General features: G+C 39.6%; 1 protein-coding gene across 1 annotated transcript in view; it reads left to right on the top strand.

The window, feature by feature from the left end:
- ANGPTL5 (angiopoietin like 5) overlaps positions 1–26754 on the top strand; it is a 594392-nt gene that overhangs the window by 37975 nt on the left and 529663 nt on the right. The window contains exon 2 of the mRNA XM_044072712.1: positions 4069–4243. Within this exon, the coding sequence (XP_043928647.1) occupies positions 4069–4243 (175 nt within the window). The remainder of the gene's footprint in view (positions 1–4068; positions 4244–26754) is intronic.

Here is a 26754-nt window from a genome sequence, read left to right as displayed (position 1 = left end):
ATAGGATCATAGTTGATTACTAGACTAATGGCCCCAAGAGGCCTTTGTAAGCATAGTCATGTATTCCCATGTATAAATGAGAGGATACATTACCCAGTGGCAAAGAGTTGTGTTTAGGTGGCAGAGTATTTACAAATTGCTTTTGTCTAATAGAGATATAAGTGCAAGTCCAGGTGTAAATATTTCATTTCCAATCAATTTATCCATGTTAAAATTGAAAAGGTTGAAGGACAGACTGCTTCACATGGATGAGAAGCTTGTTCCAAAATAGGAGCAGTCTCTGGAACATATATATATATATATATATATATATATATATATATATATATATATATATATATATCTATGACTTCTGACAGCTGAGAAGACCGACATCGAATCGGGCTCCAGAAGATCGAAGAAGACCCTTGAATCGCGGGTTGCAGAACATCGACAATGCAGAAGACCACAACACCAACGCCGAGGATGCCGACATGGGGAAAGGCTGTGTGAGATCTTCCCCTTGCAGGACCCATGGTAGCGCTTGTTCCTGTGTTACAACAGTAGGGTTAAGTGATTCTGTATAATTTACCTTGAAAGTGTTGTTATAGGGGGTTAAGTGAGTTAGGGTTACCAGAGAAACAAAGCGCTACCATGGGTCCTAGGTGGGCTTGTAAGATTTTGGTGTGCTTGTGTCAATGTGTGTGGTTTGTGGAATGGGGATGTGTTTGGTGTCGAAGAGGTGAGTGTCGGTTATTTGACATTTCGTGTTTATGGACTGTCATATGGTGTCGGTGATGTATTATCGGTGTTGTATATATATATATATATATATATATATATATATATTTATATCCCTCCAACAAGTCCTGTCCAGGTTACAAATTAGGTTAAGGTCCTTAGTCTGAATATTTCTAATGCTGTTAAACTTGTTAATTTGCAGCAAGTCTATCAGTACCAGATGAGATGACCCCTTGTAGGCCAGGCATAGATCACATCTCAGTAGTCTGCAGGAGAATGAGTATAAAGATAAGGCTTTGAGGTGGTCTTTGCATTTTATGTGGTGTAAACACCTTTTATTCTTTTAGTAAGGTACCTCTGTGAGCATTCCTGTTGTTGCATATGGGCAGTAAGGTATGTGACAAAGGGTGGATTGTACACTATACAGTTGGATAATTACACCTTTGGACCTGAATGTCATTCCCCTGCTAATGAGTTAAACAATAAAGAATGATTTGCTTACAGCAATAGACACATGGTGGCCAAAGGTCAGGCCATTGTCTACATATGTTTCCAAGTTCCAAACCACTGGGTCTACTCTTAGGGGTGTATTGTTCATGTTGTAACCCTCAGAGAGGCCGATTTTCCAAAAGATGATATACATTTTTTGGAATTCAGTTTTAGACCGCAGTTCTGGCACTAGTTATTAGTATGTGGCAAACCTTCTTCGAGGATATTAATGTCTTTGAAGGACTCTATAATCTGACTATGCTTTAAGTCATTTGAAAACCTGGACAGCCAGAGGCCTTTACTGTTACTTGTTATATCCAAAAAAATAGATGCCAAAACAAAACAGACCAAACAATGAATCCTGAAGAACTCCACTGATGACTGGCTTTTTTTTTTTAAGGTAGAGTCCTCTATCCTGACTTCTAGGGTCCTATCTGTATGTCAGATGGCTATGCAAAGTGTAACATAGGGGTTTACTTTTAGTTTCATTTGATTGTTGACAATACCCAAAAGAAAAACAGTGCTGAATACTTTGGCCCAGATAAGACAGGCAATGTATACTGTTTTACCCTTGTCCATAGCTTTGTTGACCTTTTTAAAAAAGTCTACCAGGTTAGCAGATATGATCTGTTCCTGACAAATCCAAATGTTGCTGCATCCAGTGTCTGAAGATTTTCTTTGTCTTTATTTGTAATACCCAGATAATCCTTTTCTTGGCCTTACATATGAGACTAGTTAGACTCATAGGACTGTAATTATCCAGATCATACATGACCCATCCTTAAGCAGATGGATAACTGTTTCATTCCTCTATTCATTAGCCTCTAAGCCAGTCTGGAGGCTAAGGATGAACAAGGATCCTAAGCAGCCAGAAATCTTATATTTTATGTTGCTCAGGATGCAACCTGGGATATTATCAGGGCCCATAGTTGCAATATTTTTTGCTTGGATAACTCATTGAGAGTTTGCTAGTAATATCCAGTTGCATGCATTGTCTAATTCAGAGTCATAAAGAGCTAGAGTATATCCTGGCAGTCAGTGGGTGTAATCTCTGCTAGGATGCTGTATATTGTATAAAACACACACACACACACACACACACACACACACACACACACACACACACACACACACACACACACACACACACACACACACACACAGACACACACACACACACACACACACACACACACACACACACACTCAACTCACTCATGACATGCACACCAGCAGGTAGATGGAAGGTTTGACACTACATCTGTGGTATATCTTTGGGGTGTGAGAGGAAACATTTATATTATCAGAAAAATTTAAATTATTCCTACAAATTATCTACAATGATGGAGGACATTAGATTATCATCAATTTTTTTTATGACATTGTTTTTGACTTATAGTGCTTAACCATCAAAACATAGGTGTTAGTCAATCAACAGTGCAGTCAAATAGAAATGTCTTAATATTTAAGGTAAGTAAGGGAAATGATGGTTACATCACCACATTTGCGAGAACAGTTAAAACTGTGCCGTGGCACTTGGGAATAGTGAGGGTGATACACTTCAGTGAGACCTGGTAGTCCTAGCATAGATCACAAATAATGACAAGATGAGATTCATTCCAACAAACACAAGTTTAAACAGTCAGTGAGGAAACTGCATTGCAGGGTGATTGGATATGGAAAGGCCTGACAAGGAAGAAGTACAAGGGAGTTAGCATCATGACAAAAACTCATATATTTAACATGTTTAGAGGAGCTAAAGTTAGAACAAATAAGATGGGGGTTGTATGACAGGGAGTGGTGGACCAAAAAGATGCCAAGAGTCACTTTTCTAATGTATCAGTCTCTGAAAATGCTATACAGTATCTAGAGTACTGTGCAGGAATCTACAGGCCTTAAAAGGAGAGAAAAACTATAAAGATGGTGGGCTCTGTACAAGGATGGAACCTACGATAAATGTGGCAATTGAAGTATGAAAAAATAAACAAATGTAAAGTTCAGAGGTGAGAAGGAGAAAGTAGTGTGATATAGGCTCTCAGCTTTCACAAATGATTATTGAGGAAATAGAACTCACGTGAAAGTATAGCCTTAAATGGAAGGTTCAAAGGCGGCAGGTAGATGATGGAAGATTTAACATTCATTTAAGAAAGTTCATTCTTTAGTGTCAGGTCTTGGGATAACTGCTATTATAAATGGTACTGTATATGTCAGAAAAAGGAGTCAAGAAAGTTTGGGACAGGTAGATTGAAAGAAAGCCTGGAGACTGAAAGGGTACTTCCAATTTTACTAATGTGGTCTTGTTAAATAAATTCCTTTTAATACTGTCTGCCATCTATGCTTCATCCCAATTTACCATATTCTAGAGTACCTTAGTTCCATCTACAGTTAAACATGTATGGAATATGCAGTTATGGATGCAGTACATATGATTGCTTTCTGCAGATAAGCTATGCAAGTCAAAATTAAGACCATATTGTATTTAATTTGCAAGCCTATGCTTCTTATAAATCTTACCAAATGGCTGCCCCATTCCAAGACATCATTTTTGCAATTTTACATTCTCACACTGAATCTTTCTGATTATGAATTGTCTTCAGCACTGGTGTTCTAATGCATATGCAAATAAAATGTTTCAATATCTAATTTCAGAACGTTAAAATTTACAAAATATGAGCCCTCAATAAAAATAAATTAATAAACATACAATGTAATGCCTTTATTTGGTCTGTTCATGCCAGTTTTGTAGCAGGAGGAAAAAAAAACACAAAACCTATTTGCATGTAGTTAATCAGTTACAAAACGTTGAAATTTAAAAATTAAATAGTATTTTAATGAAATTTCACTTTTTTCTCATCATAGGAGCATGGAAATATTACCGTGGCACTAATGAACAAAACAGAGAGATTAATGAAGCAGTATATAACCGAATCTGAAAGCAAATCATCAGAAGAATCCACTAACAGCACCGAGAACTGTATCAAATCATGTGAAGCTACAACAAAAATCATGAAAAATGAGAAACAATTCATGTGCAGTAAGTATTGTTCATATCTAGTAAAACTAAAATCATCAGAAGTGTAACCTGGAAATACATAAAATTATAAACAACAGTAACTTGCATTAAGCTTATCTTGAGTGTTTAAGCACTGGTAATCAGTAACGGAGAATGAACTTAGTGCATTTTCAGATCAAGGTTTTGTACCATTTTTAGTGAAATACCACCTGAATTAAAAAAAAAAAAAAAAAAAAAAAGCTGATACCTATCCAGCTCTTTTTGTGCCATCCATGAACACTGGTCGTTGTTTGCAATTTTATAATATTAATTCACCAGTTGTTCTGTAGTATGGCATGTTATATACAGATTTTTTTACATCATACTATTAAACATAACCTTTAATCCTAGCATGATGAAAAGTTATAAGTACGTCTTTTCAGGATTTTCACCCTGGTCTTGTTCTTCCTCTATTTGGTCTCAGGCAACTTTTAACCCTTCTGATAGCTAATACTGTAACACTGCCTAAGGTAGGGTTCTAAAGGACCTTCCTATCTTTCTTATTAAGTAATATGTTTCCAGTTTAACTTGAAAGGTTAACATGTAGCTCTCAGCCATGTTTCTTTCTTGTTTATGACTACAATTTGGACATTTTTATTTGCTTATCTACTGATGCTAACAAGCTCTAACAAGGGTTGAAATATACGCATACATGGTGTACTATAAGCAGTCTCAAGTTAAATGCAAAAAAGTGCAGTGTCAGTTAATTCAGTAAAAAATATTTTCCCATTTAATATGTTTTTTTAAATGGTACTCTCCTTCAGACAGACAAGGTCATAACTCACTTGGGCAATGGGACTTAACTGGACAATTCTCTCTTATTTGTCATCATGTTCATAGCAGGTCACTAGGCTATTGGCCCTGAGGCCCTTATAAGCCTAGCCAAGAGTTTAGCCAATGTTTAGGCAAATCAGCACCTGATGCCCCTGTCCAACAGGGACATGGGTGGAATCCCAGACACCACTACCAAGTATTGAACCCAGGACCTTCTGAACTACAGTCAGAGCAACTAACCACTAGGCCAACTCATCATCAGGAATTATATGAACCAGTTAATTTCCTGTAAGTACTCTAGTCCACATAAAGATTTGTTGTATTCAGGACTATTTGTAAGCTTCTGAGCCCCCAAACCTTACTGTGTTGGAGAGTAGCCTTCTAGCTTAATTTTGTTTCTTAGAACTAGCCAGTTTTTTAGTTTCAGCACTCAAATCTGTTTCTTTGAGCTCAGCACTTGTTCATAACTCCTTGTAAGCACTAAATAAGCTGCAAATTACTACAGCACTCAACTTTCCTCACTTGTCTAGAAGAAAGCAGTTTTTAGTACTTAATAAATAAGCACCTATACAGGCATGTCGAAGGGTCAGCTCCCAGTGTTTTCTCCTGTTTACCTGATGAATCTGGGCATTTTGGGACAATGCAGCAATTGCCTCTTGTACACAGACAACCCTCTCCTCCTACCACCCGACACTACAACCTGTGAGAGATGCACTTATACAGCCAAACTGGAAGCAAAGCTCTCTTCACCCAAGACTGGACTAGACAGTCAAGAGGAGAAGGTAAACACTTGCACCACACCACACTCATCACATAGTCCCTCAAAGCCTACACCACCAAAACACACACATAGAAACACAAAACACACACCTACATTTGCGGAGGCTCTCAATAAAAAACTGACCCAAGCAACATGGACCTCCAAAGCAGAAACGCAAGCAAACTCCACCCCCAACACAACCCAAATGACACATAGCCCACAAACTCAGTGTGCCACTCAACCACAGCCCATAAGGCATAACAACGTACCCAACACTCTAGTCATAGGTGACTCTACAGTTAGGCACACTGATGTTCCACTCACCAGGCTAAACAAGAAGAAAGTTACTGTCAGCTGTCTGTCGGGTACCAGGATCCGCCACATTATGCACACACTCAGGTCACTCCACAACAAGTACATATATGACTCGTCATTATTCATGTTGGTGTGAATGACCTGAGATGTACCTCCCTGAACTGCATGAAAAGAGACATGGAGGAGCTCTCTGATCCTGTAGCCCAGGCAGGTATGACCCTAGCCTTGAGTAGCATCCTGCCATCACCCAGAATGATACCACAGTACAAGGACAAAATGATTGACTTCAAAAATCGGCTAAGTTTCTGGTGTCATTTGAAGGGAATCCAGTATGTCTACCTGGGATGACATGATCAACAGACCACGATGCTTTGCCAGAGATGGCCTGCACCTGTAGCCCTTGGGATTCCGGATACTGGCTAAGGCTCTTGCCACCCCTATAGTGCCTTTTTAGGCAAGATTCAAATGGCAAATTCACCACCATAACAGGTACAAGCAAGCAAAATCTGAGGGTAATGCTACTTAATGCTAGAAGTCTAAACCTCAAAATGTACGCACTCAAGGCACTCCTTAAAATGGAGAACATTGACATCTGTGCAGTGACAGAGACCTGGTTCAAAGCTCCAGAGAGCACCCCTGCATTACCAGGCTATAATTCATACCACACCTTTCGGCCACCTAACCCAGACTGAAGCACTACAGGTGGAGGTGTGTCCATATTCATTAAGGATATCCACACCTCCAGGCTAGTTGCACAGCATAAAGCATCTGAGATTATCCAAGTGCAACTAACTCTGGGCAAGACCACAATCCAATTTGTAGCTTGCTACAGACCCCCCACCATGCCCCAGGATTCCCACCCCTCATTTCTTGATACACTGGAAAATATTAGGGTACAACCCAAAACCCTAATAATGGGCGAGTTCAACTACCCCACCATTAACTTGGAAAACTACTCAGGTACCAACTCTTTTCCTCAACATTTTCTGGAATTTATAAATTCCAACGCCTTGGATCAACTTATTCCCACCCCCCACCAGGGGCAGCAATTTCCTAGACCTGGTCATTACCAACATGGGTAACTGGTGTTCCACACCAGAGGTCAATTCCTTGTTGGTCAGATCTGACCACAAGCTAATCACCCTAGACATCCACATCCAGCCCCCTCCCCCATTAGGAAAACCACCGTAAAAAACTTCTCCAAAGCCAACTTCATACTTCTTAAGACAGAAGTGGCAAACTTCATTACACCCATGCAGACGGACACTAGAAGTACAACTGCTGAATCCTACACAAATGTACTTTATAAGCACTTACATGAGTGCATGGATCGTGGTATCCCTAACAGAACCAAGATGCTATCCTCCAAAAAAAGGAAGCTAATCTGGTGGTCCTCTGCCATAAACAAACTCTACAACAGAAGAAAGAAACTGTTGCAAAAAAAGAGTAAAATCCCATGACTGGAGGAGCTCCTTGGTCAGCCTCAGTAAGAAGCTGAGATCCCTCATAAAATCCTCCAAAGCTAGTTACGAAAATAAAATTGCCACTGATTCTAAAGACAACCACAAAGCATTCTATAGCTATGTCAATAATCTCAATGGCAACACTCAGATCTGCTCTTAGTTATAGCACAATGGCACTAAATGTACACAACCAACTGATATTGCCAACATCCTGGCAGATAGGTTCAGTGCTAACTTTACCCCCCTCTCACCCCCTAGAGGGCCCATCTGTATACCGGAAGAATGCAAAGTTCTTGTAATTATGGCTGCACAGGTAAAAAACACACTCTCCAAAGCCAAGAACACAGCATCCATGGGACCTGACAATATCCCAGGCTGTGTTCTACATGAACTAGAGAACGAAATGGCACCTCACCTAAGTACCATGTTCAATCATAGCCTCACCTCAGGCTTTGTGCCCACTGAATGGTGCACCATGACAGTTATCCCACTCCACAAAGGGTGAGCCACGATGGACCCTGGGAACTACTGCATCATTAGCCTGACGAGCCTGGACTGCAAGGTCATGGAATGTATCATCATGGAACTCGTAAACAAAGATATTGGTGATCTCCAAACTCTGGACCCCACCCAGTTTGGGTTTGTGAAAGGCAGATCATGTCTCCTAAACCTGATAGACTTCTTTGAAGCAGTCACCAAAGCTATAGATGAGGGAAAGGTGGTCACACAGCCTATCTAGAACTTGCCAAGGCTTTTGACACTATCCCCCACTCTGGAATTATAGATAAACTCACTAAACTAGGCATAAATCCCTATGTCACAAGATGGGTTGCCAACTGGCTCACTGACAGAACCCACACTGTGAAAGTAGCAGACTCCAAATCTGACTTCAGACCAGTGACAAGTGGAGTACCACAGGGTTCAGTCCTGGGTCCTCTCCTGTTTAGTATCTACTTCTCTGAAGTACAGGCTAACACAGAAGGTCTTTGGCCAACAAAGTTCACAGATGAATGCAAACTAGGAGCCATAATCAAAACTCCTAACGATGTGGACGTCCTACAAAAGGGCCTCATTGAGACAGATGCCTGGTGTCAAATCCATGGCCTGAAGCTCAATGCCAAAAAGTACTTTGTCATCCCCTTTGGTAAAAACTCTGCACCTATGAACTACCACATAGGTGGCAGTCTACTTAACACCAAAAGGGTGATAAGAGACCTTGGGACACAGGTGGATAGTAGTCTCTTCTTTGATAATCACATCACCACAGTGGTCAGGAAATCCTTCTACGTGACACACCTCATCACAAAAGGTTTCTCATTTAGAAAAAAAAAGGTCATTGTTCCCCTCTACTCATCAATCATTACACCCATTATAGAGTACAGTGCCCCTTATGGTATGTACCTCACAAGGCATCTACAACAACTGGAGAGGCCACAGAAATACCTCACAAAGAGGATTACTGGCCTCAAACAGATGCCCTATGCAGACCGTCTCAAAAAACTCCAGCTTTACTCCGTCGCATATCACCTACTCAGAGACAATCTCTGCCTAACATACAAAGCTATGTCAAACCCAGAGCTGTTGGACATGCTCCATTTAAATAAATCCCAATCCCTCTGGGCTACATGCTGTAGGGACCTAAACCTTATCACCTCAATAAACAGAACATGCTGGAGGGATAGATTCTAGTCCCAGAGACTTCTCATACTCTGGAACAGACTACCTATCTATGTCAAACAGAGCTCCTCATTAGCACTCTTCAAGAAAAATCTTGATGACTGGATGGGAAATAGGAAATTCACCCCAGGGATCACTTCTGTGGCTCTGCTCAACAGGGGCATAGGAAAATAATTTTCTTGGGTGGCGAAAGCCAGGGTACCTTTTTGGCTAGGCTTATATAGGCCCTAGGGACAATAGCCTAGTACCTACTATGAAGCTATGAGCCTGTAAGGAAATATCTTCAAGATCTAAAAAAAATTCTGTTGCTGCAGTCTTCCATGATTAGACAAGTCATTGAATGGAGTTCTCACTTTGGTATACATACATCTTAGGATATTGCTTAACTAGAAAAGCCCCAAAGGTATCTTAATAAGAAAACTAAAGATCATAAATAATTCAGTTATCTTGATACAGTAGCACAACTCTCACTATCCTCAGAAGCCTACTGTCTGCTCCAAGGTGATCTGTGTCTTACAGTTTGAGCCATCAAAGACCTAGTCCTATTTGAGTTTCTCTTTCCTTGCAAAACAAGTGACTGTACAAGCATCCACTCTTAGACCTAAATATACACCAACAAATAAACAAGACTCACTGGAGAGACAAGTTCCTAAATCAACATATTCTCAGACTCAGCCTATGGATTACGTTACTACAACAGGTCAAAAAACGTATCACTTTGACTACCTAAGGCTAGTCCTGATGATTGGTTGGGTAAACAGAAATTTACACCAGAACTATCATGTACAGCCCTGCTTGATCTATGTGGTAAACACTATTAAGTGCTTGAAAAAGGAGGCATTTACATTTAATTGTCTACTAAAAGATTTATATGGCTAGGCATCTTAGAGTCCATGTGATCACTTGCCTAATATTGTTCCCCTGTTCTTGTTTTTTCCCAATCTGCTCTCTTTCAACCAATGCCCCTTCCCCATATCCATAGAGAACAATGTGTCCAAATCATACTGGACTCTGTTTGAATATATATATATATATATATATATATATATATATATATATATATATATATATATATATATAGTTTTTAAAATTTCTCCTCATCTTTCAGGCCTATAGAATCTTTGGTGCTTTGTTGCCACTGTCTTGCTTGCTTTCTGTATCTTAGCTTCATTACTGTATGGTGTATAGACATGCATGCAGTAACATGCTTGGAAGTGTGGTTTCACCTAGTGTATGTTTTATGACAAGGAGATCTCTTATTCTGCACATTATACACTGCAGCAAGTAATTGAGAGATAATTCTTTAAATCAAATAAGGCACTTCAGATCATAATAGGGTGAGAAAAAACACTGATTATACAACGACCCCCCCCCATTAATATTCCAAAATGTGCACATTGATTGGTCAGCGTGCACACTGTAAATCAGAGTTATAGTAATGGAAAAAGGTCCGGTCACCCGGGCTTTTTCCATTAGTATAACTCTCTTTTTACAGCAATGGAGAACGCAAGATCTCCATTGCTTTTTACACACTGTCTCGTTATGTTAAACGAGTTTAACATAGCGAGACAGCTTTAAAAAAAGTAACGGAGATCTTCCTATCTCCGCTGCTTTTTTTAAAGGTGTCTCTCTATGTTAAATGGGTTTAACATAGTGAGACACTTTGTAAAAAGCAATGGAGATCTTGCTTTCTCTGTTGCTTTTTTCAAAACTGTCTTGCTATGTTAAATGGGTTTAACATAGCGAGACAGCTTTAAAAAAAGCAACGGAGATTCTCCATTGCTTTTCTTAAAGCTGTCTTGCTATGTTAAACTCGTTTAACATAGCGAGACAGTTTGTAAAAAGCAACGGAGATCTTGCTTTCTCCGTTGCTTCTGCCCACAGTTCTGATGTACTGCATAAGCATACGCATACGCAGTGCATCAGAACTGCTGCAGAATACCAGACAGCTGCAGAAGGGCAGCAATGAGGCATTATACAATGCCATTATTTAAGAAAAGTAATTATTTTTTTTTCTTAAATAATGTCATTGTATAACAGCAATAACCCACTTCTGGGTGTGGGTAATGCTGGATTTACCCATGGTTGTCTTTGTTTGGCCACTCAGGCATCGCCCTCATGACCAAACCACACCAACCATGGGTAAATCCAGTATTACCCACACCCAGGCGTGGGTTATTGCTATATTATTTAATATGAGTTGCCACATACCTTTCTGGCTGACTGCTTGTACTAGCTGCAAAAGTCAAACTGTCAACTTTTGGAACTAACTCTTTCAAACAGTATTCTAAATAGACTGCTGTAATGTGGCAGACCATATACAAATGAAGCTTATGCATAAATCATGGGTCCTTACAGAAATTAGATGTGAAAGATTAATGAGTTATACTGACTGTGCCTGACCTTTCTCATCAGTTCAAGTCAGAATAACAAGAAGGTGGATGGTGAATGCATGGCTTATAGTCAGCTTGGTATTTTGTTTTCTATTTCATGTTCTTCCTTTGATCACTGCTGCAATTGCCTTAGCAATATTGGTTGTATCCTGATAAGGATACAAAGGCCGACCAACTTCCAAAGTTTTCAGGGCACCTTCTGTTCACCCAAACCATTCGTCAGCTCATGCTGTGCTTACTGAAAGTCAGGTTTGCGAATGAAGCCCTTCAGCATTTTCCTGCCTCCAAAGAGAACACTCCTCTTTAGGCTTTCAAGGATTAATGGCCAGCTAACTCTGATCCATCACTGGGCAGATAAGTTCCCTAGGGGGAAAAGCTTGCACTTCACTTGTTTTTTTTATCTGTAAACTTTATCAAAACATTCAAGCATTAAGTGACTCTTTGGCCAGTAACTTTGAAGGATTCTCTTTTTCTTAAACTATTTCTAGGATGAATCAGTTGTTTCACCTGGAAAACAATGATGTTTCATAGTCCCCCAGAAAGAATTATGATTTGCTACAAGTGGAATTTCCAGATCTTACTCCTACTCCTCCTGTTCTGTTAGCTGTAGAGAATGTTTTTGTTGCAGCATGCAACTTCTTTGATAGCTAACCTCAATAAAATGAATATACTTTATAAAGAGGCTCAGTCTTTTACAATGTTATACACTCGCCCCATATCTGACTGAGCAGATATTGCTTTAGTGAACACAGCTGCTGCTAAACATGGAGCTAATACCAATCCCTCTCCTAACAGGGATGGGAAGGCCTTTAAAAAATATGAGAAAAAAGTGTATTTTTCTTCAACACTTGCTCATGTGTTAAAAGTACATGCTTGGCTCATGTGAAAATACAAGTAATATTTTGGCATCTGTTTCCTTTTGTGAGGAGAAATCTGGTTTGTGCAACTTGGTGTCTTCTTTGTCTCGAGTGACTACCCATTGTTTGAAATGTGCATACGATTCTGCTTGTGCCTCTGGAGCTATTATGAGGGCATTTTTCTGGCCATGTTTTCAAATCCTACCTGAAGATGTCAAAGCGAGATTTTGAATTCTCCCTTGTATTAAGAAGTCGTTTGTTGACCTCTGCTGCAGACATCATTAAAAACTGTGATGAGAAAGGAATGCTGATTCAAGATATCTCTCAGATTTTTTAGCCCTGCTTTTATAAGTTTCCCAAGGCATTCAATGCCTGTTAAAAAAAAAAATAAACAGTTACAGCAGGCTGTTGGAAAGCAAGTATTTCGTAAGAAACAACCGGGAAGTTACAAAAAAAAAAAAAAAAAAAAAATTTGGACCTGCACAGCAAAGAACAGTCTACTAAAACAAAATGTCTGTATGAAGGATTCCCAGTTCCCTCCCACAATAGTAGTTCCTTAGTCTGACCCTCCATTTCTCTCTTTGGCAACAGACTGTTTCAGACAAATGGGTCCTGAGAACAGGTTTGCCAGACGTCCCTATTTGGGCGGGACTGTCCCGAGATCAGCAGCCTGATCCCGAGTCCCGCCCTGCCGGTTTAAATCCCGGCCAGCCTCCGCTTTGTTTGTTTTTTTTTTTTTTTGATTGTCCCGTATACCTGGCATATGGGCCAATCAAAAATTGCTAAACAAGGAGCTTCTTGTGTTCTGCATTAAACACGAGAAGGTCCATGTTTAGCGATTTTTGATTGGCCCATATGCCGGTATACGGGCCAATCAAAAATTGCTAAACACAGAGCTACTTGTGTTGAATGCAGAACTGCAATGCATTAAACACGAGAAGCTCCGAGTTTAGTGCAGAGCTACTGAGCGAGCTCTGCATTAAAGACTTTTTTTTTTTTTTTGGTCTTCACTTGCCATGAGAGACCTTCTTTTTTTTTTTTGTCCCTACCTGGGGGCTGGAAATCTGGCAACCCTGCCTGAGAACAATCCATCATGGTTGCAGATGTAAAAGAGAGCCTCTCACTCCCTTTCAGAGGATTCCTCCTCACCCACCAAATGTAGCTCTTCTTTTCCTTCCTGTCTTTTGTCATTCAGCATATGCTTGCTCTGCAGGAAATAGAAGCCATCTCTCCTCTTCAGCTAGGGAAGGGTTTTATTCTAGGATATTCCTGTTGTCAAAGAATGAAGATTATTGGAGACCATTTCTGGATCTTTCCTTTCTGAATCAGTTTCTGATAGTTCCCAAGTTCAAAATGCTGTCTCTTTAATAGCTGGTTACCCCCTATTTCCATTTGAGTTTTCTTGTGACTTTAGATTTAAAATATATATATCATCACATTGCTACACATACAGATTTTAAAAATAGGTTTTCAGTATCTGGATCATGTTATCAATCTCTACATTATCCTTTGGTCTATCTACTGCCACAGTGGTATTTATAAAGTGCCTGGCTCCTGTGATAGCCCATTTTAGACTATAAGGTATTCATAATTCCCATTTTTAGATGGCTTGCTTATTTTTAGAGAGTCTTTTTCAATGTGTCAGGGATCTCTCATTTGGGTAAAGCACCTCCTTCACAGACGGAGATTCCAAGAGAATGTACAGATGTCTTGTCTGACTCCTTTTTACAGGATTGTTTTCATGGTGGGTTCTCCTAGACACCTCAGTTCTAAGAGCTTTTCTTCCACAGGAAAAAAATAGATATGTATTTACATCTTTTTCTGAGTTTTCCACTCACATTTCCATCTCAGAAAAGGAATTCCTTAGGATTTTAGAATTTACAGCATCCATGATGCTCATGTTTCCCCTTGTTAGACTTTATATGAGGAAAAATTCAGTGGCACCTGAAATCTTTTTGGTCTCCCTATCAATGTCCCCTGACTTTACACTTTCCACATTTGGGATTTGGAAAGGGGAGATTTTGTGGTGGAGACACCAAATTTCTCAAAATCAAAGTCTCCCATTCTCTCTTCCTGATGTAGCACAGTCAGTCACAACAAACACCTAACTATCCCCCACACATCCAAACCCTCATCCCCTTTACCTCATCACCCAATTAAAACCTTAAAATCTTAAAGCTCATAATCAGATTTCAGTATAACCTTGTTACAGATGGGGATATCCATCCCAACCCTGGCCCATCTCCACCTGGTGACAATAGCGACTACACCACCAACCCCATCAATAAACTACCCCTTAACAGTCCTGCAAATGGTTTCCTGACATTTCACTTGAACATCTGAAGTATAAATAAAATCCCAAACCTGCATGCCCTCTTTGCAGTTCATTCCCCCAGACATAATGTGCCTTAAAAAAATCTGGCTTAAACCTACTACTGTTGATAATTAGGTATTACCCCCAAGCTACAACATACACCGATTAGACTGAACAGCTAAGAAGGGAGGTGGGATAGCAGTTATTTACAAAAATACATAAGTGTTAATAGGGATCCAGTTCAATCGCCCTCATTTAACAACGCAGAAATCACCTTTACCAAACTGCAAATTAACAATAATAAGAGTATAAATATTGTCTATGTCTACGTTCACCCAGGAAATAAAATAAGCAATGTGGAAGATATCTTCCAGTTGTTATCCACTACCTAACCACAAGAAACCATTGTTCTTGCTGACTTTAACACCGACTGGTGCACCTGCTCAGCTGAATCCCCTGTCTCCCATATACATATATATATATATATATATATATATATATATATATATATATATATATATATATATATATATATCAGTTTAGGTTCACACAAATAATAACCTCTTCCACTAGGATTAGTAAACCCACCAACAGGGAAAGTATCTTAGATTGGGTACTTATCAATAGCCACCCAAGCTTGTATACAGCTAGGACTCTCCCCGATGGCCTAAGTGATCATTCACTAACTTATATTATTAAGCATGAGGCAGAAACCCACCACAAAACTATGTACAAAACAATCAGAAATAATAAAAACTTCATCCTACTAACTTCCTAAATTAACTTAAATCAGTCAACTGGTCAATCTTAAAAAATCTACCACTAAATGAAGCCATAACTTTCTTTAACAATAAATTCCTGAGCATCCTTCACTCCTATGCTCCTGCACATACTATAAAGACCCCATGGCTCACAAAGGAAACTAAGATAAAAATCAAACTTAGAAATATTGCCTGGGCCAACTGGAGAACAACTAAAGCTCCCCTCGACCAAGTGAGATATCGTCAACTTAGAAATGATACAAAAAACCTAATTTTGCTAGACAAAAAAAAAATACTACCAGAGCCTCCATTTTAAACACCAAAACAATCCCAAAAAGTTTTGGGCAGGTATTAACCAATTTCTTCATCCAGGACAATCTACTACCCTAACCCCATTAAACTAGACCCATAAATCCCTAGAAACTGTTGCCACTACCTTTAATAACTTTTTTTACTGAAACTATTCAGTCCTTAGCAAACCAACTTTCTCCCACCCACTCTAACTCTACCACTAACACACCCACTTCTCATCCCCCCTTTAACTTCCAACCTGTCTCTACCACTTTTATCCAATCCCTAATCAAAAACTAAAACCAACCACCCTTTCTTCTTACCTCTTTCCTGCAGAGTACCTGCAAAAAGCTGCCGACACCATAGCATTCCCCATCTCTATCCTAATCAACAGAACACTAACTGATGGAACTATCTCCTCAGTCTGGAAAATATCCCATGTTATCCCACTCCACAAAGGTGGAAGTTCAGAACTATCCAACTACAGACCCATTGCCATTCTCTCACCACTAGACAAATTAATGGAGAAGTGCGTTTATAAGCAGATTATGGACTATCTCATTCAGAAGAGTCTGCTTGCCAACTCTCAGCATTGCTTTAGGCCACATCACAGCACCACCTCCGCTTGCCTTTCTTTTACAAATACCATATTCCAAAATAGGAACAACAACAGGCTATATTCACCCCTATTTCTAGACCTGTTGAAGGCCTTTGATATGGTCAACCACAAATTACTCATCCATTCCCTAAAATCCATCTCCCTAGACATCCATGCTATTCAGTGATTCCTATCCTATCTGAATGGCAGGCAACAGGCTGTATTATGGCAGGGCAAACTGTCCACCCTGCTACCTCTCACCCTTGGTGTTCCTCAGGGCTCTATTCTAGGTCCTCTACTCTTTTCTATCCTCATCAACAATCTTCATACTGCCATCCTTGATGCAACCTGCATTCAATATGTAGAAGATTCTACCCTGATCTGTATGGCCTCCTCCCCTTTAGACCTGCAAACCTTAACACAAAACACATTTAACACAGTTGAAAATTGACTCTATAATCACATCTGTTGTTAAATCCCAACAAAACTAAACTGCTCCTTTTTACCCCCACCAGTAGGTCCACCCCATTTTCCTTCTCCATAACATCCAGTAATGGTACCTCTATCTCTCCCGATGACCATAGTAAGCTTTTAGGAGTAATAGTGGACAGTAATCTCAAATTTGATCTGCATATCAATAAAACTATAAAAAACATTAATAAGAAGCTTGGCTCATTATATAGAAGCAAACCTTTTCTAACTCCATTAGCTAGGACTGCAATCACCCACTCACACGTGCTCTCTACCCTTCTGTATGTCTCCCTCATACGCTCCAGTTTGAGTAAAACTGCACTTAGTGTGCTCTCTCACTGTTACAACCATACTGCCAGATTTGCCATAGGCTCAACATACAGGACACATCACTGTCAAAACCTCAGTCTGCTCGGGTGGCTTTAACTGACTAGCCTACTTCTGTTCAATCAGGTTATAGAAGCACACAACATTCTTTACTACCCTGAAAATACTGCGGCACTCAAAAATATCATAAAGCCATACAGTAATTCAAGGCAACTATGATCATCCAATAAACTGTTGGTCCAAACCCACAAAGCCATTAACTCAGCCAGTGACTCCCTGTTTGCCAACATCGTTGATAAAACGTGGAATTCACTTCCATCTAACTTTACCTTCGAACCTTCTTTAACCTGGGATATAGCTTTTCAACACAATCTCACTATACAGACATCTTGTGTACTGTCAAAACAAACTTGTGTGTCAGACAAGCTAAGCAAAACCAGTACAGACCATCATGAATGATCCAGTAGAGAATATAATAGAAAAATCTACTTGCCTCAGCTGTCAACAATCAGTTGGCAAAATTCTGCTCCAGGACTCCATTCATAAAAGCCCAGAAGACACATGCTTTTCTTTTTCTAGGGATAGAAATGCTCCTGCATGCTTTTCCACCATTTCCACTAATACCCAGAGTCATTTTGACTATACAAACAGACTCTCCAAAGATCATTGTGATGACGCCCTCGTGGTCTAGGCAGCAGTGGGTTCCGCTTTTTTGGAAATGGTGAGGGGCAGTTACCACAAGTTTCCTCATAGATTGGATTTACTTATACAAGACCAGGGGTGTCTGATACATTCTGACCCCCAAAAAATGACTACTGTCTGCCTGGATAATAAAATGTTAATACCTTATAGACAATTTTTCTCTGAGGACATGCAGCAGGTAGGAATGGAGGCTAGAGCATCTACTACTAGAAGACGCATATATTAACAAACAGAAAGGGAAACAACACCCATTCAGGCCTACTGTTTCTCTGGTTCTAGAGTATTTGTGTGAATTACTATCCTACAGCCTAATTTACTCCTCAGTCAAGGCTCATTTGTCAGCCATTTCAGCATGATTGCCCATGAATCCCCCTCTTTCAATGTTATCTCAGGTGAAAATGTTTTGAAAGGAGTGTAGCATAGAAGTTTCTTAGAAAACTGGTGGGGGTATAATCTCCATATGGCAGCCTAGCAGGAGTTTCTGACATCATAATAAGTCACACCTGATGACAGGTTTGTGGGCAGTGCTAAGGTTCAACCAGCTAAAGTCCATGCCAATCATTCAGGCCCAATCTGCTGCTAGCCATTCTGAGATAGAGGCGATTAATATGCTGCTTGGCATCCCTCAGGATATCTGCTAAAACAAGTAAAGCCTAAATGAGGCTACTGAGTCCAGCAACAATGACATGCTAGGTCTCATAAGAACTATGGTGGTACATGTCATTGTCATATCTACCTCCATACAGAGGATAGCAAGTGCAGCCACCATTGCCTTGTCCAGCAGTGTAGGTCAAGGTGAGGGACAGGTATGTATATGGAGTGGTTGTATTAGGAAGATATCTCAGGGTACACAGTCTGAAATTGCAGATATAGATCTGTCACACTTCCCTCCCATATTATGGGCAGAGATGTCTGACAGCCTCTGGAGGCAAGACACCTCATCATTGAAGTCCATAAAGGTCCTGTTCCCCACAGTAGTACATCCCTGTCAAAGGAGACGTCTAGCCCTGCTGCATCAGGCAAGTCCACTGGCTCCAGTTCATGGTCATCTAGTGCTGTCCATACCTATTGTGGTCCCTTAATGTTGCCTTATTCCTGTGATAAGTAGAAATTGTCTATGACACTGGGAACCCCTTACCACAAGAACCCTGCCTTTGCCTCCAGGAATATGGCCAACTACCCAAGTTGTGATGCCAGCCATATGTCATTGTTTCCCTTGTCACATATGCAAACTATAAGACTGTTAATAATATCACGCTCTTTTATTTGCAGCATGAGAAGATGTTTGATGCACAATGGCCAGGCAGTGCCCAGCATAGCTTTTATATAACTCAGTATTCATCATATTTGTTCAATGTGACATTGCACTGTCACTTTGTGCTCATCATGGGCCCAGTGTGTGTGTGTGTGTGTGTGTGTGTGTGTGTGTGTGTGTGTGTGTGTGTGTGTGTGTGTGTGTGTGTGGTACAGCTGCTGACCCATGTTTCTGGACTTCACTCTCATGATTGGATTATGTTGTTATGTTGGCTGTGACATGGGATGCTGTAGTGGGTGCAGCGTTCTGTGCTTCCTACTAATCATATTATGTGCATGCAGTATGCTGCAAAAATTTTGCAGGGTATGACAGGCTGCACAGCAAATTCTCCTTGTCGGCAGTGTCATTAGGTCTTTAGTTGGCTGAACTAGTTTGTGCACAGGTGACATCATACTACAGTTTGGACATGTTCTATGGGCTGTCTGTGGGTGTCATTAACCAGTGCTCTAGTGAGTATCGGGTGTCATCAGCAACACAGTATGAACCTCAGGGGGGCAGGCATTTTTTTTCACATTGCCTTTGGCTCTGTTTGTCTGATGTACAGTGCCTGAACCTACCAATAAATGGCCCTTTGGAACTTCACTATGCAGAAAGCAGTGAGATAGATGATTTGTGGGGGGAAACTTGGGGGAAACTTGACCATGGCCAAGGTCTGTTCAGACACAATTGCTATCAGCCCCTGTACACTGCATAAAATATGGCAGTTGCATAAATGGTAGCCATTCCTTTTAAAATAATGCAGTCCATGGATATCAGATTGGTATTTATTATTATATGTGCAATCTATGGCTACTAGTACTTGGAGGAGGTGAGGCAATGTCATAGAGCCATACATGCTTGTGGCTCTCTACCTAGGTGTGTTGGAGAAACAGATGTGCATATCCACGTGTGGAAGTAGAGTGTAAAGGAATGCATTCAGTACCCTATTGTACAATACCTATGATATACCTTGTACATTACCTGTTTGTTTCTGGAAGATCCTTATAGATGGTATACCAAGTGGTATCCATTATCTTTAAGTGCACTAGTATAGAAAGCCTATGCATTGCTTCCAATTCTGCTCACAAGTAATAAACAATAGTACAGGAATCCTATAGATCCCCCCCAGTCCTGTTCATTAACAATAGATGTCTGACAATTCCCATATAGTATCTCAGTCCCTTGAAAACAATCTGTCATCTGCTGGTCATTGAAATGGCAGAAGATGATATGCTGCTAGTAAAGGTTTACATTTCTGCTGCATGCAGCCAAGTCACTCCCCTGGGTGAGATGTACTTGTTCAGTGCTGCTGCCCGAATGCTGGTCCTGCTCCTAGCATCAGCATTTCCTGTAGATTCCCAGATTCCCCTTTGCTTTTTTCATCAACACTAATATGCAGCTTGCTGCATGCCTACTTCTTCTTCTTTTTCTTCTTTCGGCTGCTCTCACTAGGGGTCGCCACAGCAGAGCAACTGTTTCCATTTCTTCCTGTCCTCTGCATCTTGCTCTGTCACACCAACCACCTGCATGTCCTCTCTCATCACATCCATAAACCTTATCTTAGACCTTCCTCTTTTCCTGTTACCTGGCAGCTTCATCCTTAGCATCCTTTTCCCAATATACTCTGCATCCCTCCTCAGCACATGTCCAAACCAATGTAATCTTGCCTCTCTGGCTTTGTCTCCAAACCTTCCAACCTGGGCTGACCCTCTAATATACTTATTCCTAATCCTGTCCATCCTCGTCACACCCAGTGCAAATCCTAACATCTTCAGCTCTGCCACGTCAAGCTCTGACTCCTGCCTTTTTGTCAATGCCACTGTCTCCAACCCATATAACATAGCTGGTCTCACTACACTCTTGTAGACCTTCCCTTTCACTATTACTGGTATTCATCTGTCACAAATCACTCCTGACACTCTTCTCCACCCACTCCCTGCATCCTCACCATTCCTCTATCCTTCCTCTCATTCACACACATATATTCTGTCTTAGTCCTGCTGACCTTCATTCCTCTTCTCTGTAGAACATATCTCCACCTCTCCAGGATCTCCTCCACCTGTTCCCTACTCTCACTACAGATCACAATGTCATCTGCAAACATCATAGTCCATGGGGCCTCCTGTCTGATCTCGTCTGTCAACTTGCCCATCACCATTGTAAATAAGAAGGGGCTCAGAGCTGATCCTTGATGTAATCCCACCTCCACCTTAAATGCATCCATTACTCCCACAGCAGACCTCACAGCTGTCACACTACCCTCGTACATATCCTGTACCACTCTTAAATAATTCTGTGACACTCCCAACTTCCTCATACAATACCACAACTCCTCTCTAGGCACCCTATCATATGCTTTCTCCAAGTCCACAAAGACACGATGCAACTCCTTCTGACCTTCTCTATATTTCTCCATCAACACTCTCAGAACAAACATTGCATCTGTAGTGCTCTTTCCCAGCATGAAACCATACTGCTGATCACTAATCATCACGTCCCTTCTTAATCTAGCTTCCACTACTCTTTCCCATAACTTCATGCTATGACTGATCAGTTTAATCCCTCTGTAGTTACTACAGCTCTGCACATCACCCTTATTCTTAAAAATCGGTACCAAAATACTTTTTCTCCATTCCTCAGGCATCCTCTCACTTTCCAAGATTTCTTTAAACAATCTAGTTAAAAACTCCACTGCCATTTCACTTAAACACCTCCATGCTTCCACAGGTATGTCATCTGGACCAACAGCCTTTCCGTTCTTCATCCTCTTCATAGCTATCCTTAGTTCCTCCTTGCTAATCCACTGCACTTCATGATTCACTATCTGCATATCATCCAACCTTCTCTCCTTCTCATTCTCTTCATTCATCAACCCCTCAAAGTACTCTTTCCATCTGCTCAACACACTCTCCTCACTTGTGAGTACGTTTCCCTCATTATCCTTTATCACCCTTACCTGCTGCACATGTCTACTTCTATGTCTATGAATCAATATGTATTTTCAGACAAACTCATATGCATATCCTTATGCACTCATTAATGCAATTACAGTCTTTTGTATATGCCTGTTCTGGAAATGCTTTCTGTGTTGCTCAGCAATACTAGCAGGCACCTTGAATTAAATCATACCCATGTGTAGTTGTTTTCTACCACAGCAACACTGTACATACTATACAAATTGACTAGGAATAGCAGCCAATGTCTGCACGAGCTATTCAATATCCAGATGCTAGGCTTTTACCAGTGTAATAGCAGTCTACAGTATATTGAAATTAGAGTTACAAGTATGGGGAAATATATACTACATCAAATGCTGCAGTACTGGAGAGCATTCCACATACTCTGTGGTGTTGTGATCTCATAATTAGTAGAAAAAATGTGCCACATGTCTGGGGAGAAAAAAGATACTTTTTATAGTGTAACAATGAGATTTAAAGTTCACTTTCTACGTGGTTGGTTCATTTATATAGTATACTTTCTGGATATTTGGGATAATTTTAACTTTCACACTTGTGGTAGGATATGTATAAATTAATTGCGAATAGTATACCCTCATAATGAAAGAAGTATGTCCTTTCACATATAAACTTTACTTTCATTGTAATATGAAAATATATTTTGCACCACTGTGTGGATGGTGTAATGACTGTAAAATAGTTTCTTCTGACCAAGTAAGTGAAAATACAAATGGCATATATGCGCTGTCAGGTCACACTTCTGTATGGGAACCAACCCTATAACAGATAAGAGTAAGGAATCTCAGTTTAAAAAATATCTTGAGGGTAGTCTGTCGAGTATGACTACCCATAAATGTAAAAGATTATGGGTCAGATTCCACAAAGTTTGCAGAATGCACAAGAATTCCAGAAAACAAGTAATATACAAATACGCCCAAGTCTACAAAGAATACCTCAGCACAAGGCAGTCATAACCAGCAATGTCAGCGCAACCACAATCCATCATGTCAAATATGTATTCCAGGAAAAGTTGTCACGAGGTAATACATGTATGTGAATCACAAATGCACATCTACAGAATTTATACAAGGCCAATGGAAATTACATTAATACATAGAAAGTAATAAATGAAGACAAATGTGTATCAGCTATTATATTTGAAAAATAACAAATATCTGCAAATACTTAATGATATCATTGTAATCATTGGTAGATGGACATATATAAATACACACCTCACAATCTGCAGAATCTGACATAATCCACAAAATGTCTAGTAAAGTATAATGAAAAGAAATCATGGCCACTGCTCCATGGCTAACAGTAGCTAATAATGGGTGTGCAACACACTTGGGGAACACATGTAACACACATACCCAAGGAAATAGGATGGTAGAAGATCTGATATGGGTTGAGGATGAAGAAGTGGGGCACACAAGAGGTATGATGGAATAGTAAGGTCAGAGTGAGTGTCAGAGGGACATGAGGAATTATTTCTTTTTTTCTTCAGTGGGAATAGTTGCTATTTTTTTTTTCTTTTTGAACAATAGAAGGGATAGAAAAGACATGGAAAGAGGAAGTGGGTGAAAGAACAGGTACAAATTTATAACAAATATCACAAGACATGACAGACAAAGGTCAGAAATACAGAAAGGGTAGGCAAGGTACACAAACAGCACACATTTAGACCATAGAACACTAGTGAAGAAAAAATGACAAACAGGGTAGATATGCATACCAGTTATAGTGCAATGCAAAAATAAAGTACAAAAGTACAAGTCATTGCTGAGATGTTGCAAACTATGTAACAGTCATATTAAAAAGAGTATGACCGATGATAGGTGTGTGTTGGGGAACACTAAGTGGGGATTGCTGTCATTGCAGCACACAATGGACATTGAAACCAGTCATCCACTAGTTTGTCATCAGTGCAAGTATAAGCCAAGAAACAACAATTATGACCAAATGCAGGAGCAGAAAAGTGGAGGGCAGAATAGAACCACCAATCCTGCATATGAAAGACAAACAACTACGTACAGTGCCAAACAACAGTACTGCACCAAAAATGAATGTGTCTGTGTAATAAACAAATAAGTATAGATACCACAAACACAGGAGAAATGGGATCCATATTTCAAAGATACATAAGTCAATCAGAAATAAGGATCATCACACACACCCTCATTAATGACATAGAATATTACACCAGGACAAAACTTCAATCAGTACTAAACCAGCAAAACTAAAAAAGAAGTACCGATCCATAGGCCCAGAGGACTTCAAATTAAGACAAACTAGCATGTTAGCATAAACCTTTTATTTGACCGCTTTCATCCTAAGACTTCTTCAGAACTCATTACAAATCACTAATTTACTGACAAACATTTATATTCTCCATGATTAACACAATTACAAAAACATCAGTTAAAACAAGTAAAAAATAAAAACAATCTACATTTTTATTTAAATACAATTTCCTATTTTTTAAAAAAAACATTTCATATTAATTACTTCGTTAAAACTTGATATTTTGTCTGCTTCAAGCCTAATTTGCCAACAGGCTTCCTTTTGTTCTAAAAAATTCTGAAAGTCGCCACCCCTTAAGTCTAAGGAACCAAGCTCTAAAATGGAAATTTCTTATATGCCCCACATTCAGGTGTATGTTTATATAAGGAATTATTGTCATCCTTCTTTTTAATACAGTAGTAGTGTTCCCTTATCCTTTCATAAAGAAACCTAGTTGTTATGCCCATGTTGTTTGTCTTTCGGCTGTTCCCAGTTAGGGGTCACCACAGCGAAACTCCGGTCCGCTAATGATTGGCAGTTGGTTTTTATGGTGTTGAGTTGGCAGCCTGACACCCAACCTCCAATGAAGGCACACCCATTCAGCGCATGTCTTTTGAACGCCCACTCGACCGTGGGGAGGACATGCAGATTCCACACAGAAGCCACTCCCAAACCCAAGCCGAGAATCAAACGGGAGAACCTCTTGCTGTGAGGCAACAATGCTACCGCTGCACCACCGTGGTAGATAGTCGTTATGCCCATGTAAAATGCTGAATATCCACTGCATAAACTAATGTAAACCACCCCCTTAGTATTCCACATGAAATGTCCAGGCACCCTTATAGTATGAGGAAAAGTCTGAATAGTAATAACAGGTCCTTCCAAAATATACCTGCAATACCTACAATTAACACATTTGAGCATACCATCACCTTTCTGTGTATGCAAATTTTCTAAGGTGTATTTGGTGTTGTCTCGGTGAAACATTTTCTTCAAGTTATGCTAATTTTTATAAACAAGATTAGGCCTACTACAGACCACCTTAACAACTCCCTGTTTCCTTCCAAAATCTTCCAATTATTCTGAATAATTTCTCTGCTTTTCCAGCTATCCACCATCATTTCCAAGTTACACACCAATCCTAACCTGATTAACTCTAAAAGGTTGTATGAGAATAGATGGATACATTTCTTGGCTTTTCCTAAAGATATCATCAGCTAGTTGGTAAAAGTAATTCCTATCATATCCCCTTTTTTCAAACATTTTACAAATGAACTTAAACTCGTTTTTTACCACATTGTCATTACTTGTCATTCTACTAGCTCTGATGAGTTGCCGCTTTGGTATGTTCTTTTTTATAAACCAAGGGTGATTACTTTTATTATGTAAATAACTATTAGTAAAGGTATCTTTCCTGTGTATTTTACTTTCAAACATATTATGTGTAAAATCCTATTCTAGGTGGACATCCAAAAAGTTAACACTACTACCTTAGTCACCCAATGTAAATTTCAAAAATTCTGACCTGTGGTTAATTGCATCAACAAAATCCTTAACAGTTGTACGGTCACCTTCAATAACAAAAAATAAATTGTCAACAAACCTGTTATAATAACAAACCTTAAATATTCCAAAAATGTCATGTACAACAGTGTGGTTTCCCACTAACCCATCACAATGTTGGCAAAAGAAGGGGCTGCTGAGGAACCCATAGCAATGCCTTTCAGTTGTTTAAATACTTTCCATTAAACATAAAATAATTATCTAATAATACATCTAACATATCACAATATAAATTAATATTTTGATTAGAAAAACCAGAAAACATATTTAAAAAGTCCCTGACATACTGTACATCTCTGTCATGTGGAATAGATATGAAAAGTGACACCACGCTGAGAGTAAAGATATGTGTTTGCTATTATCGTAAACAAAACCGCCCAAGAAATTTCTCATTTTATCAAAAAAATCCCACGCATCTTTAATATATGATTTTAACTTTTGAGTTAAGGGATTTAAAATGGAATCTATAACTAATTAAATTCCTTCAGTAATGTAGTTGGATGAAGAAACAATTGGTCTAAATGGGGGATTATTTTGGTCCTTGTAGACCTTTGGAATTCCAAATAGTGTTCCTATCATAGTTTGTCAACTAAACAAAAATTATAAACCTCAAAATCCATAAGGCCATTCATCAAATTGTCATATAAGAAACAATATATTGGTTTAAAACATTTCTGTATGTCACTTAAA

Source organism: Protopterus annectens, chromosome 5.part0 (assembly GCF_019279795.1).
Source record: "Protopterus annectens isolate FY-2018-M chromosome 5.part0, PAN1.0, whole genome shotgun sequence".
NCBI classification, from domain to species: domain Eukaryota; kingdom Metazoa; phylum Chordata; order Ceratodontiformes; family Protopteridae; genus Protopterus; species Protopterus annectens.
The sequence above is the reverse complement of the archived record's forward strand: the minus strand, read 5'-3'. Positions and strand labels throughout refer to the sequence as shown.